The sequence below is a fragment of the Nothobranchius furzeri genome, chromosome 2 (genome assembly GCF_043380555.1).
Source record: "Nothobranchius furzeri strain GRZ-AD chromosome 2, NfurGRZ-RIMD1, whole genome shotgun sequence".
NCBI lineage: Eukaryota > Metazoa > Chordata > Actinopteri > Cyprinodontiformes > Nothobranchiidae > Nothobranchius > Nothobranchius furzeri.
The window spans coordinates 24,604,819-24,617,495 of NC_091742.1; the positions used below are offsets into that span (position 1 = coordinate 24,604,819).

The 12,677-nt window shown below is 42.3% G+C and overlaps 1 protein-coding gene across 2 annotated transcripts in view; it reads left to right on the forward strand.

Moving 5' to 3' along the window:
* ppp2r5cb (protein phosphatase 2, regulatory subunit B', gamma b) overlaps positions 1 to 11,533 on the forward strand; it is a 34,208-nt gene extending 22,675 nt beyond the window's left edge. For both annotated transcript variants that reach the window (XM_054748454.2, XM_054748455.2), the window contains 12 exons: positions 2,417 to 2,527; positions 2,632 to 2,724; positions 2,818 to 2,948; positions 3,031 to 3,090; positions 3,188 to 3,296; positions 3,380 to 3,433; positions 5,718 to 5,888; positions 7,095 to 7,222; positions 7,309 to 7,410; positions 7,501 to 7,573; positions 7,651 to 7,767; positions 11,182 to 11,533. In XM_054748454.2, coding sequence (XP_054604429.2) covers positions 2,417 to 2,527; positions 2,632 to 2,724; positions 2,818 to 2,948; positions 3,031 to 3,090; positions 3,188 to 3,296; positions 3,380 to 3,433; positions 5,718 to 5,888; positions 7,095 to 7,222; positions 7,309 to 7,410; positions 7,501 to 7,573; positions 7,651 to 7,767; positions 11,182 to 11,316 — 1,284 coding nt within the window. In that variant the 3' untranslated portion in view covers positions 11,317 to 11,533. The remainder of the gene's footprint in view (positions 1 to 2,416; positions 2,528 to 2,631; positions 2,725 to 2,817; positions 2,949 to 3,030; positions 3,091 to 3,187; positions 3,297 to 3,379; positions 3,434 to 5,717; positions 5,889 to 7,094; positions 7,223 to 7,308; positions 7,411 to 7,500; positions 7,574 to 7,650; positions 7,768 to 11,181) is intronic.
* Positions 11,534 to 12,677: the final 1,144 nt, after the last annotated feature.

The window sequence follows — 12,677 nt, forward strand, 5'->3', positions numbered from 1 at the left end:
TCCGGTTTCCCCCACAGATCACAACATGCCCTATAGGTTATAAATTGTAAGTCACTTAGGATAAAAGCGTCTGCTAAATAAATAAACATAAACATAAACATGTCAGTGTTCGATGTTAGCAACAGTCAGCCAGCAGACCTTGATAATATGACCATGGTCGTTCCATTAGTCCTCCTCTCCGGGGGAGTGTATTAAATGGTTGCCAGTGGCTGTTTTAACTTGTAGACTGCACTCAAGAGACACGCTCACAATATCTTTAAAGTGAAAAAAGACTCGAGTAAATAATGGTTAGACGCAAAGCTATTTTCCTATGGTTTGATCTGTCATCCACACTAAAATGAAGATGTACGGCACCAAGAAAGTGGAGATTCGTGAATTCTCCCTCATCACCATTTGTTTGTGGACATGAATAATCAGGGTTTTAGGTTTTGTGACATCCCTGTCTGTGACAAATATGCTCTGACGTCACGCGTGTCCTGTTTTTGCACTCCCTTGTTTTAATGGGCTGCATTGCTGAAGCCTGGCAGCTTTATGAACTCATGTTGTGTGGCTCTACACCTTTGAACTTTGAACAGAAATTATTGTTTTCGAACTTTTTTTTTTATTTATTCTTATTTATGTTTCTTATTTCCTGTCCAGGGTGAATAAGTTCACCAAGTTAACTTCCACAGAGTGTTACTTTGTTACAAAGCACAAGTATTACGTTTTATTTATTGCTGCATTTTTATTATTTTAATATTCTTATAGGGATCTCTGTCCCTAAACGTGTGTGTGTTGTTAGATTCCCCAGAGTTAGCTAAGTCAGAAAAAACATGTTGTAACCAGATGTTTTAGCATATAAAGCGATGGAAGCGAAGGCTTGCATTCACCTACATAAACAAAACACTACAATGTATGTGAATTAGGGATGAGCCGGATACTCGTTTCAGACGAGTATCTGGTACGGATAAAGCATTTTTGACGAGTACGAGCATGAAACGAGTAAAACTCGTAAATATCTGTAATTGTGCCAAAGGAAAATCCTCATTGGGTAACTGGCGCTCTGTGATTGGCCAGTCAAATAGAGCGCCCGCCCCTCCCTACACACAAAACTCTGCAGCCGGGAGGTCACAGCTCAGTCCGCGTCCGGTCCACACACACGCACACGCACACACACACACACACACACACACACACACACACACACACACACACACACACATGGTTTCTTCACTACTCCCTAGGTTTTCTTCAGTTTGCTTCTTTTTAAAGGTACTTTAAAGTTATTTAAAGTTACTTTTTCGTAATGTATGTGGTGCATTTGACAAGACAGAGCTGAAAATGGCTCGTGCTGCGTCTGTCACTGCCTCCGCTCCGGTCGGGTTATTATTTTTTTCCTCTCTCTCCCTCAGGATCCACTCCTTAAATATATTTTAATCATTTTCTAAATTCTTTTTTCTATTTTACATGTTTTGTTTTTGTGAAGCGCCCCATGATTTTTATCTTGAGACGCTATAGAAAAGACCTTTTCTTCTCTCTCTCTTAATTCATGCACTTAAATATTAATGTTCTGATTTTATTGAAAAACTTGTTCTGTAATAGTTCCTTTACTATTTATAAAACATTTAATCTCAACCCTGAGGCTGCTCTGTAAATAGTTTTCAAATAAACAATACACATAGCAACTTCTGATCACACTTAAAATAACGTATTGATTTAAACCACGCCCACTTCCGGTTAAACTACACCCACTTCCGGGTTAGACCACGCCCACTCCGAGTACAGATACAGATAATTTAGATGGTTGAACAGATACAGATAGTGGTGTACTCGCTCATCCCTAATGTGAATTCACTTACACTGTTTTATGCTAAACTAAGAAAACCAACTGCTGCCAGGTCATATTGGGCTGTTATAAAATGCTTTTTCTGACTTGTCTAACTCTGGGGAATCTTAACAAGACATGATTTTACTGTGTGGTGGAATATTCCTTTAAGTTAAAATGGATTTGTGGAAACCACCGTTTACAAGAAAAAACTTCAATGTTAGATTTATGCTGTGACTGAGTTTGTGTGTTCTGTTGTTTTTGAGATCTGCTAAATAAATCTTATTTGCATTTCTTGGAAACCCGAGTGAGTTATTGAGACAGTTCTTTGGTGTGTAATAGAGAAATAAGTTTGCATCAAAAAGGCAGAGAATGAAGGCTTTAAGCTTAAGAAAATTTTTTCTTTTTTTTGTGAGGGAAATTTATCGGCCATTATATCGGCTATCGGCCTTTGTTAAAAGTTTTATATCGGTATCAGTCCCAAAAAAAGCATATCAGTTGGGCCCTAATAACAATGTTTAATTGAAATGTTGGGGATTTTAGCTGTTTAAGACCATCTCATAGTTTTGATTTGATGTAGTTGATTCCATTATAAACCTTTCTGTTCCCTAGTTTGCCGTGAACATGTTCAGAACGTTGCCGCCATCTTCTAACCCCACCGGGGCAGAGTTCGACCCAGAGGAGGATGAGCCCACGCTAGAGGCTGCATGGCCACACCTACAGGTACAAAAATACCCACAATGCATTCTGAAAGCGCTTTGTTCTGTCCTATAATCGGATTAAAATAAATCAGCTGTTTAGTCACTACACCTGCGCTTCTTCCGCAGCTCGTGTACGAGTTATTTCTACGATTCTTGGAATCACCCGACTTTCAACCTAACACTGCCAAAAAGTATATTGACCAGAAGTTTGTAATGCAGGTGATCTCTTACAATCCTTATCAAGCTTTTGCTCGAGCGCTACGGCGTTCATCTTCATTAGTATTTAAATGAATTACTTTTTTATTCTTTTAGCTCTTAGAACTGTTTGACAGTGAAGACCCCAGAGAGCGAGATTTTCTTAAAACCACTCTGCATCGCATCTACGGCAAGTTCCTGGGCCTGCGAGCGTACATTAGGAAACAAATTAATAACATATTTTATGCGTGAGTAATTACTTTTACTTTACTCTCAGCACTTTTTCCCCCACATACTTTGCATTTTATTAAAGTATTTTTTGAACTCCAGGTTCATTTATGAGACTGAGCATCACAATGGAATAGCAGAATTACTGGAAATTCTTGGCAGGTGAATTTTTTTATACTTTAAAGCAGGTTGTGTGTGTTTGTGTCAGGATGTAGGTTTTGTTTCAAGTTTCCCATAATGACCAGATTTCTTCTTTTAGCATAATCAATGGGTTTGCGTTACCACTGAAAGAAGAGCACAAAATTTTCCTGCTGAAAGTCCTGCTGCCTTTACACAAAGTCAAGTCCCTGAGTGTGTATCACCCACAGGTAGCCGCTTTGATTTCCTCTTCAGTTTGGTAATGTTTTAAACTTCTACGTTGGAGGCTAAAACACGGATGTTTCTCCTCTAGCTGGCCTACTGTGTGGTTCAGTTCTTGGAGAAGGATAGCACCCTCACAGAACCGGTAAGATTGAGCTTATTTATGCTGTTTTAACGTTAATTTTCAGGATTAAATCACAGAATAAGTTTTTACTGCTTTGTTGTGTACAGATTATGATTTAGTTTAATAAATCCTAGATAATTTAGCTGAATGAAGAAAATGCACCCATGTTGGTGGGTCTGAAAGAATAATATGGATAGAAAACTAGAAGTGTTTTGCATTCACTTGAAAGAACATTAAATAAAGCTTAGTTTTTCTAAACTAATAACATCATTTTTACCCACAAAAGTTAAAAAGCAGTTTTTTCTGTGCTGATGACATCACTGTTGATCATATCCATCCATCCATATTCTGAACCCGCTTGTCCACGTAGGGTCGTGGTGGGGCTGGTGCCTATCTCCAGCGGTCAACGGGCAATCAGGCGGGGTACACCCTGGACAGAGCCAGTCCATCGCAGGGCAACACAGAGACACACAGGACAATCACACACACACCTAGGGACAATTTGGAGAGACCAATCAACCTAACAGTCATGTTTTTGGACTGTGGGAGGAAGCCGGAGTACCTGGAGAGAACCCACGCATGCACAGGGAGAACATGCAAACTCCATGCAGAAAGATCCCAGGCCGGGAAGCGAACCCAGGACCTTCTTGCTGTAAGGCAACAGCTCTAACCACTGCGCAGCCACTATTGATCATATATGAATGAATAAATAACCAAATGATAAATAAATAATATAATGCCATGCAGTTATTTTCTGAAACGATGTTCTAGGAAATAATTTTCTTTTCTAAAATGCGTAGAAAGGATTATTATTATGTTTGTCCACTTAGAGTAGACACCTGAAGACTTTGCGCTTGTAAGAGTTAAAGTCCCATCGGTCATCGCACTGGTGAAATGTTTTCTCTGCATTTGATCCACCTCCTGGGGGAGCGGTGAGCTGCAGACATGGTGCTTTGGGAGCTATTTGGTGGTTTAATGGTGCATTATGTAGAAACGAAGTAAACATGACATCCTGTGGTAAAATGTGGTTACTGCAACTACTTTAAACTGGAGCTTTTTTCCGGTCGTCGTCAAATTACGATTGTCGACGCTGCAGTATTAGCTCCCAGGAGACACGGCACCCCCACACTCACTGATGGTGAACAATAGTTATGTCCCTCCTCCCTTTGTTTTGAAAGGAGAAAAACTGACAATCCAGCAGCCAGCTGGGTATGAAACATGTTTCTGTTTAACCTTCCTTCCAAAATGACTGAAACGTTAGTCTCTTTTGGGATTTTCTCACTGTAAAATTCTCACTATATTCTTACACACTGCAGCTTTAACCCCCAGTTGAACTCCGTAATGCTGGGCGTCAAGCAGGGAGGCATTGGGTCCCATTTTTCAAGTCTTTGGTATGACCCGACCGTGGACTTGAACCCACGATCTCCCAGTCTCCGGGAAAACACTCATACCACTAGACCAATGAGCTGGTTGAGGTGAAAAGCCCTATCGGATCTTGTGGACGTGGCCATGTTTTTATGTTTTTTTCTTTGAAACGGTCTCATTCATTCAGAAAAGCATAGGTTTTCTTACATCCGGGCAAGCCAAGTATGTAAATTTATTGTCTGGCCACGACTCTTTGAAATAACCCAGTCATGGGGCAAAGTCTACAGCTGTACAACGCTGCAGGCAGTTGGACAGCGCTAGGCCCAATCAGAGCAACCAACAACATGACATATTCATTTTTACATGAATAAGTCAACGGGGCAGTCTACCACACGCTGCCGAAGAAAAAGCAGCAAATGCATCCTGTTTGTTGGTGCCAAAGCCGTCTCAAACGATTGCTATTCTTGAGCCGACGCCATCTTTTCCCCGTCTTTCCAGTGCAGAGCCCGCCCAAAAGACACAGTGCGCTGTGATTGGCAAGACACAAAACTGTTGTGGCCAATGGTAGACCAGCTGAAGCTACGATGGAGTATGGCTAGACCAAGTCTTTTGCTATGGTTGGTTCAGATTTCTAGGCTCATTTTTTTTTCCAAGTGAATGCAAAATGCTTCTGTAAAAAAGTCACTCAGATCATTTTTTCAGGGTGTTTTTTGTGTCATGCTTATCTGAATTTGTTACCCGTTTTTGTTTTTGATCCACTGTAGAAAAACAGTTCCTCTGTAACTAAGCCTGTGTTTCTGCTTCGCCTGCGTGTGTGTGTGTGTGTGTGTGTGTGTGTGTGTGTGTGTGTGTGTGTGTGTGTGTGTGTGTGTGTGTGTGTGTGTGTGTGTGTGTGTGTGTGTGTGTGTGTGTGTGTGTGTGTGTGTGTGTTCATATGCAGACTGTTATGGCTTTGTTAAAGTACTGGCCAAAGACCCACAGTCCAAAGGAGGTGATGTTCCTCAATGAGCTGGAGGAGATCCTGGATGTGATTGAGCCTTCAGAGTTCGTCAAAGTGATGGAGCCTCTTTTCCGACAGCTAGCCAAGTGCGTTTCGAGCCCTCACTTCCAGGTCTGAATCACAGCGCAGGTTTAACCCGTTCTTTTATTTTTAAAGGGACGTTATGGAAGTTTGACAGCCAAAACATGTATAGAAATAATAAATTTCTTCTTCATACATTCTCCTGCAATGCCCTGGTCCTGTAGAATGAGCCCTGGCATTTTTACTGTGATTGCCTGTTTTTCTGTAAAATCACAGAAAAAGAGAGATGCTCGGGTCGAGCAGGCTGCTTCATGTGCGTTCACGCTCTGGCACCGTAGCATTTGCTATCCGTAGCTTTAGCAGCAGAGAGAGAGGGAGTGCCACTTTGTCGCTGTTCCTAACGCCTAGTGACAAAGCTAGCTACATTTCTGAGGACCCTTAGCTACTTTCTGTAGAACTTTCTTCTAGATATTTCCTGCAAATTAGCAACAAAATCGCCATTTTCACTCCGAACCGTTCTTTGGTTTGATGTTGTTTCAGCTGTCATCAAGGATATAAAAGTTACAGATACATAAAAACGTCACTGACACTTTAGCTCACCTAGTAAGATGTCGGACTCTCGTGCAGAAGACCTGGGTTCCATTCTGGGTGTGAACATAGTTCATTTAGAGTTTCTTTTTTACATTAATGTTATATTTTTTTACAGTAAGATGCCCAAATTTTTATTTGAGACTCGCCGAACGGCATTGAATTCACAGATAAAAAAGATGTGGGTTCAACTTTCATTTTGGAACAATTTTTCAAGCAAGGGAAGGGAATGATCTGAGCATGCAGGAGGACTGACCCATCATAAACCTTTGTCGGCTGTGCTGAAGAGAAAGGTACAGAACCAAATTATTTAATTAATTAGCTGCGTGTTCTCCTGTCCTCCGGGCCACACACACACACACACACACACACACACACACACACACACACACACACACACACACACACACACACACACACACACACACACACACACACACACACACACACACACACACACACACACACACACACACACACACACACACACACACACACACACACACACGGGACTGTCTCAGCTGTAATTTTCATTAAGGAGTGTGCACGTACAGCATGCGCACCTCGTGCACAAACCTACTATTGAAGCTGCCGTTACACTTTTGGCCTGAGGGGGCAATCGCGAGCATAAAAATTCAAAACTCCGTAAAGTCCCTTTAAGACTTGGCTTGTGTGTCAGGTCATCTCTCACTCAAACTGTGTTGTTAGGTGGCTGAGCGGGCTCTGTACTACTGGAACAACGAGTACATCATGAGCCTGATCAGCGACAATGCAGCAAAGATCCTGCCAATCATGTTTCCAGCCCTTTACCGCAACTCCAAGACCCACTGGAACAAGTGAGTGTGTCTCTGCTCGTGAGTCTCACGTCCTGTTGATTCTAGTCACGAACAAGCGAACCACAGGAATTTTCGTGTGCCCACAGGACAATCCACGGCTTGATCTATAACGCTCTGAAACTCTTTATGGAGATGAATCAGAAGCTGTTTGATGATTGCACCCAACAGTTCAAAGCAGAAAAAAGCAAGTAAGTCCTCAAATGGGCTGTCACATTCATATGGATCATTAAGACTCGCATAAAAAGGCTTTGTGTCTGATGAGTTTCTGTTTGTTGAAGAGAGAAAAGCAAGTGGAAGGAGAGAGAAGACGCGTGGCTGAAGATTGAGAATCTGGCAAAATCAAACCCACAGGTGAGCTAAACTCCACCGATGAGCACATTGAGATTATATGTTGGCTTCTTCTAACCTCTCCATCGCCTCCTCTGCAGTTTCTGACCCACGTTGATCCTGCAGGATCAGGTGATCCGATGGACATGGAGACCGACGGGCTGCCGCTAGAAGATGTCAACATGCTAAAGAAGACTGTAGAGGAGGGAGCCACACCGGTCGGCATGCTCTTTACATTATCACATGACAAACATGGCTACTTGTTTCATTTTAAACTCGTAAAGAGCGTATATGTCAGGGTAATTATTCAGACATGGGTCACGTGGAATATAAATTAATATCTTAGCAGAAGAGGAAGATGAACCGGAAAGTCAAGTTTCTATTTTTGCATATTTATTATTTTGTCCATGTGAGTTACTGAGAGTTCTGTGTCCAACAGGAAAGACATTTAGAAGATGGATGTAATACAGGGTATCCGCGGGTCCTTAAAAAGTCTTAAAAAGTCTTGAATTTGCTTTTCCAAATTTAAGGCCTTAAAAATCCTTAAACAAATAGTCCTTAAATACAGTTTCCAAAGGTCTTAAAATGACCAAAGACCCAATAAACAAGATATTTTTATTTCTATAAAATTTTCGTGAATTTCTAGTCAGTGTTCAGCATTTCATGTGTATCATATTTGCGTAAGCGGAACCGTACACATTCAGTTGGTTGTGAAAGGGGGCTATTTTTAGATGAGCACATTAGCTGGTTAAGCTAGTGGGAGCTTGCACCATGGGGAAGTGCAAGTTTAATGCTAACTGGATGGCTAATCCCACGTTCGCGACATGGTTAGCACCGGTTTCAGGCAATAGCTGGAAATTATAGCTTAAATGAAATTTAAAAAAAAAATAGCTTAAATTTGGTCAAAGTGGCCTTAAAAAAGGTCTTAAAAAGTCTTAAATTTGGCTCCCTTGAACATGCAGATACCCTGTAATAATATTAATAATACATTTTTTTATAAACACTCAAGCAACACAAGGACACCACAACAATAAAATCAAGGTAACAAATCGAGTCGAAAAATCGATAAAACCTTTAAACAGAGAGGAAACATAAGCAGTGAGAGCAAAACTGGCAGCTATGGACACGGTGGACTTGGTAACCAACCAGACGATTTTCTGCTTTGTCACTGTTTAGTCTCAGGTTAGTGGTGAGTTAGGATTTAATTTCAGATGAACAGTGAAAATATAAGTTATGAACAAGTGAAAATCTTGAAGGTTCAGTTGGAAACAACTGGGGTTTGCTTGTTTTTCTTGAAGATGTTTTGCTTTTCATCCGATATCGAGTCCCGATAAGAAGAAAACACATCCAAGTTGTCCTTTAAGTTTCACTTTCATTAGTTTGGGAAGGGCACCGATTAAAAAAATTTGTTTATATTATGATTATATTTACAAGTAGCAGCGTTGCTCATATTTCAAGTCATTTACTCCCTCAACATGCAGCTGTATTGATCAATGCATGATCCTGTGATGGAGCAGGGATGCAGCGTTTTAGCTGGTATGCTAACTTTTCCCTGCAACACCTGCTATGGGCAGCTCCGGTGCTGCAGGAAACAATTTCTCTTTTTTTTTTATTAGCATGGCTTTTTCTATTGGTTGGCTTCGCATTTTTTGTCTGAGTTTGCTGTGAACTGGGACTGTTGGAGACCGCTGATGCGCTTATGTAGACACCCAAAGGGGAAAGGGAAAATAGTCTGTTTTAAAAGCAGCAAATCAAGTAGCTCTGCCTTCTTTGCTTGGTTTAAAATACCACCAAGCTGAAGACATGTTAGCTTTCCTGCGACATGTTAGCTCTGCGTTAGCCAGCTGCTAACAGCTGCAGCTCAGTGTCTGAATTCCTGTGTTGTTTTCGTACAAGAAACAAAGAATATTGATGTGAAGGAACTTATTGAAATGAAAAGTAAGCCATTGTTCTTCCATTTCAAAATCTCTATCTCAGAATGAATTAAAAAAGTCATGTTTGATGTTTTAAATTGTTAAATCCTATTTATTTCTCCCAATCCTTTTAAAATCATGCGGTCGGATCGGCGCGTCCCTATTGAGAAGCAAAACATTTTCAAAGACATACAAGTCCAGTTGTTTCCAACTAAACCTTCCAGTTTATCGTGCTCTGTATGACTGAGAATCTAGTGAAAACATGAAGAGGAGGAGCGCAAGGGCAGAGCCCTGGGGCACACCTCTAGTAACTGGGGTGATCTGAAGGATCTGAGTTGTAGGAACTGTTTTAAAATATCATTTAAAGACCCACTTCTAGGACTTGGCTTTTAGACAGTGACTCATTTTATTGTATTATTGTTTTAATGTGGTCTTAGAATTCCTCGTGTTGTACAGTGATCCCTCGTTTATCGCGGTAGATGCGTTCCAGACCTGGCCGCGATAGGTGAAAATCCACGAAGTAGGGACACCATATTTACAGTACAGTACTGTAATGTAAGTTGCAGTGGGCAGCACGGGCAGAATATCTTACCCTCCAGTCAGAACCCAAAAACCCCACCAGTAGGCAACGACTTATAAAACGATACACTTTATTACACGATCAACAATAAGACACAACAATAAATCACTATGGCCCAAGCCCTCTCTCATAAAACCAGTTGTCCAGCATGAGTCACACAAGCAGCGGTACTTAGCTGTCTCAGATGCGGTGACCCCCCTCCCCGGGGTCTGAGCTTCCAACGCCCCGGGGTGCAGCTTGCGAGGACGGCGGGTAATTCCACAGCGTAAGTCCAACTGCCAAAGTCCGTGGCGGCAGATATCGGTGTGGTCTCGTCATCCCCTATGCCCAGCCCTCGCTATCTAGAGAAGGCAACCAGCCTTCCCTCCTGACACTGGAAGGCTGCATGCCTGTTTAACTGTCTTCGTCGCCAGCAGCCCTAACCGACTGCGAACGACCCCACCCCCCAAAGTCCGATGCCACAATGACAGGTCGACCACGCACACATCTCGGTAGACCTGGTCACCCTTTTATCCTCCCTGGCCTCGTTATCCATAACGAGGACCAGCCGGTGTCCAATCACCACACCCTCAGAGCCCGGCAGCTTCCGTCTTCTGTCCATCACAGTACTATATTGAATTATCGTATGATCACATTCTCTTTTTGTGGGTAAAACTCAAGAAAAAAATTTTTTTACTTGGTTTTTTATAGTTTTATTACAAAAAGTGCATTTTATGATGAAATTGATGAAAACAACAAGAATTTCTTGATATTTTGCATAGAAAAATGCCGCGAATCGGCGAATTTCCCTTGAATAAGGCTCCAAAGAAAAAATTTGCAAAGTCGTGAATCCGCGATAAACGAACCGCGAAGTAGCGAGGGATCACTGTATTTTCTTTTGTTGATCAGTGTTTTTATCTTCTGGTTTTTGTTGCTTTGATTAGTTGTGATTTGGTCCAGCCTGGGCAGCACTTTGGGCAGCTCCCCATGCTGCACTTAGTGCTGTATAAATAAACTGTGGTGTGGAGAACAACCTTAAGAGACGAGAGTGAAACCAGTCGAGTGTGTGATGGGAAATAACAACAGTTAAATAAAAAGGGCGTCGGATGTCCGACTGATTCTTGCGCTCACGGTTCTGATCCTCATGTGTTTGTGTCCAGATCACAAAAGATCACAGACGAGAGCGCCCGCTAATGAGGAGGAAATCGGAGCTCCCCAAAGACATCTGCACCGTCACAGCCTTGGAGCTGCACCGACGAGCCGAGGAAATGATAACGACGCACGACGGCCACTAAGGAGAGCACCACCCAGATCCACTGAAAACCAGCAGCAGCATCCACACACAGGCCCTCAGACGGCCCCGCACAACCACCGAGCTCCGGTGTGGGAGTACAGCCCCCGCTCTGCCCCGCCTGATGCTGGAAACATCTAAAGCTACACATTAGCAGTGCACAACCCCTCCTCTTGACTGGAGAAGCAGCTGTGGGGCTTAGATGTTCCTGCACAAGAACAGCAGGCAACTGCCCCCCCCAAAGAAAAGCTTTTAGCTCCTCTTCTTCCTTCCCTAGTTTCTCTCTTTCCATCTTCTCAGTCCGTGTTTTGTGGGGAGCCTGTGCTGCCCCCTTCTGGTCATTCTTCTCAGGTTTTCCTTTTATGTGTGAGCGGTCAGATCTTCTCTGTAGATGTCAGGTGCTTGTTGAAAAAAACACGAGCCCTTACCGGTAACCTCAACACAAAAAAAAAGGAATAAAAACTAGTTTAAAACATTTAAAGAGATATTTTTCTCCTGCGATTGGAACAAAACAGCGGCTTCTATTTTTCCTTACACGATGCACTAGGAGCTCGTCTAAAACTTCTGTAAAACCGCTGCTTGCTGCTGTTTTTATTTGCCGTATTCATTATACGTTTTATAAAGACTCGCCAGGCAAGTGTTTGGTTTTAAATCTGCACATTCAATTCTCGGTTAGTTGAAAGCTGGTCTGCTGCTAACTTGTTTGATTGCTTCAGCTCTTTTAAAAACGTATTCTAGGCAGTAAGTTGCCTGGTTTCTGGCTTGGTGTCGGTCTGAGCTCAGGATTTACTTTTAGTCCTCATCCAGTTCAGAACAAGCCATGGACATTGATGCGAGGCTTTTATGAGAAGGTTAAAAGGGTCAAATTCTCATGTGAGGTTAGTAAATGTACTCAATTTTTCTACTTTTCTCAAGCTAAACCCCTTTTTTTATTTCGGCATCAGAACGCTTCACAGAAGAGTCGTCGAGTTTGACTCCTTTCTTTTCACAGTGCCTTTGGAAAAGGGGATGCTCGCTCCAGATCAGCTGCAAAGACAGATTAGTGAGCCTCGTTTCTCTTAGTGATTCCCACCTGATGTGTTCCTGTGTAGACCTTTACTCGCCTCGGACATCCCGGACTCCAGACATCAGAGGCAGAGCGCTCGCCCACAAGCAGATTCAGCACTTCCTGATAAAACTTGAAAGAAAACAGAAACAACTGAAAGTGAAAAGAGGAGCAGAGGTGAAATTCATGACGCTGTCTTAGGGAATGTGTGTGTGTGTGTGTGTGTGTGTGTGTGTGTGTGTGTGTGTGTGTGTGTCACCTCATGCCTCATTCCACTTTAGATTAGTACCGGTGCTTGATCCAAACCTGCACATGTTTAT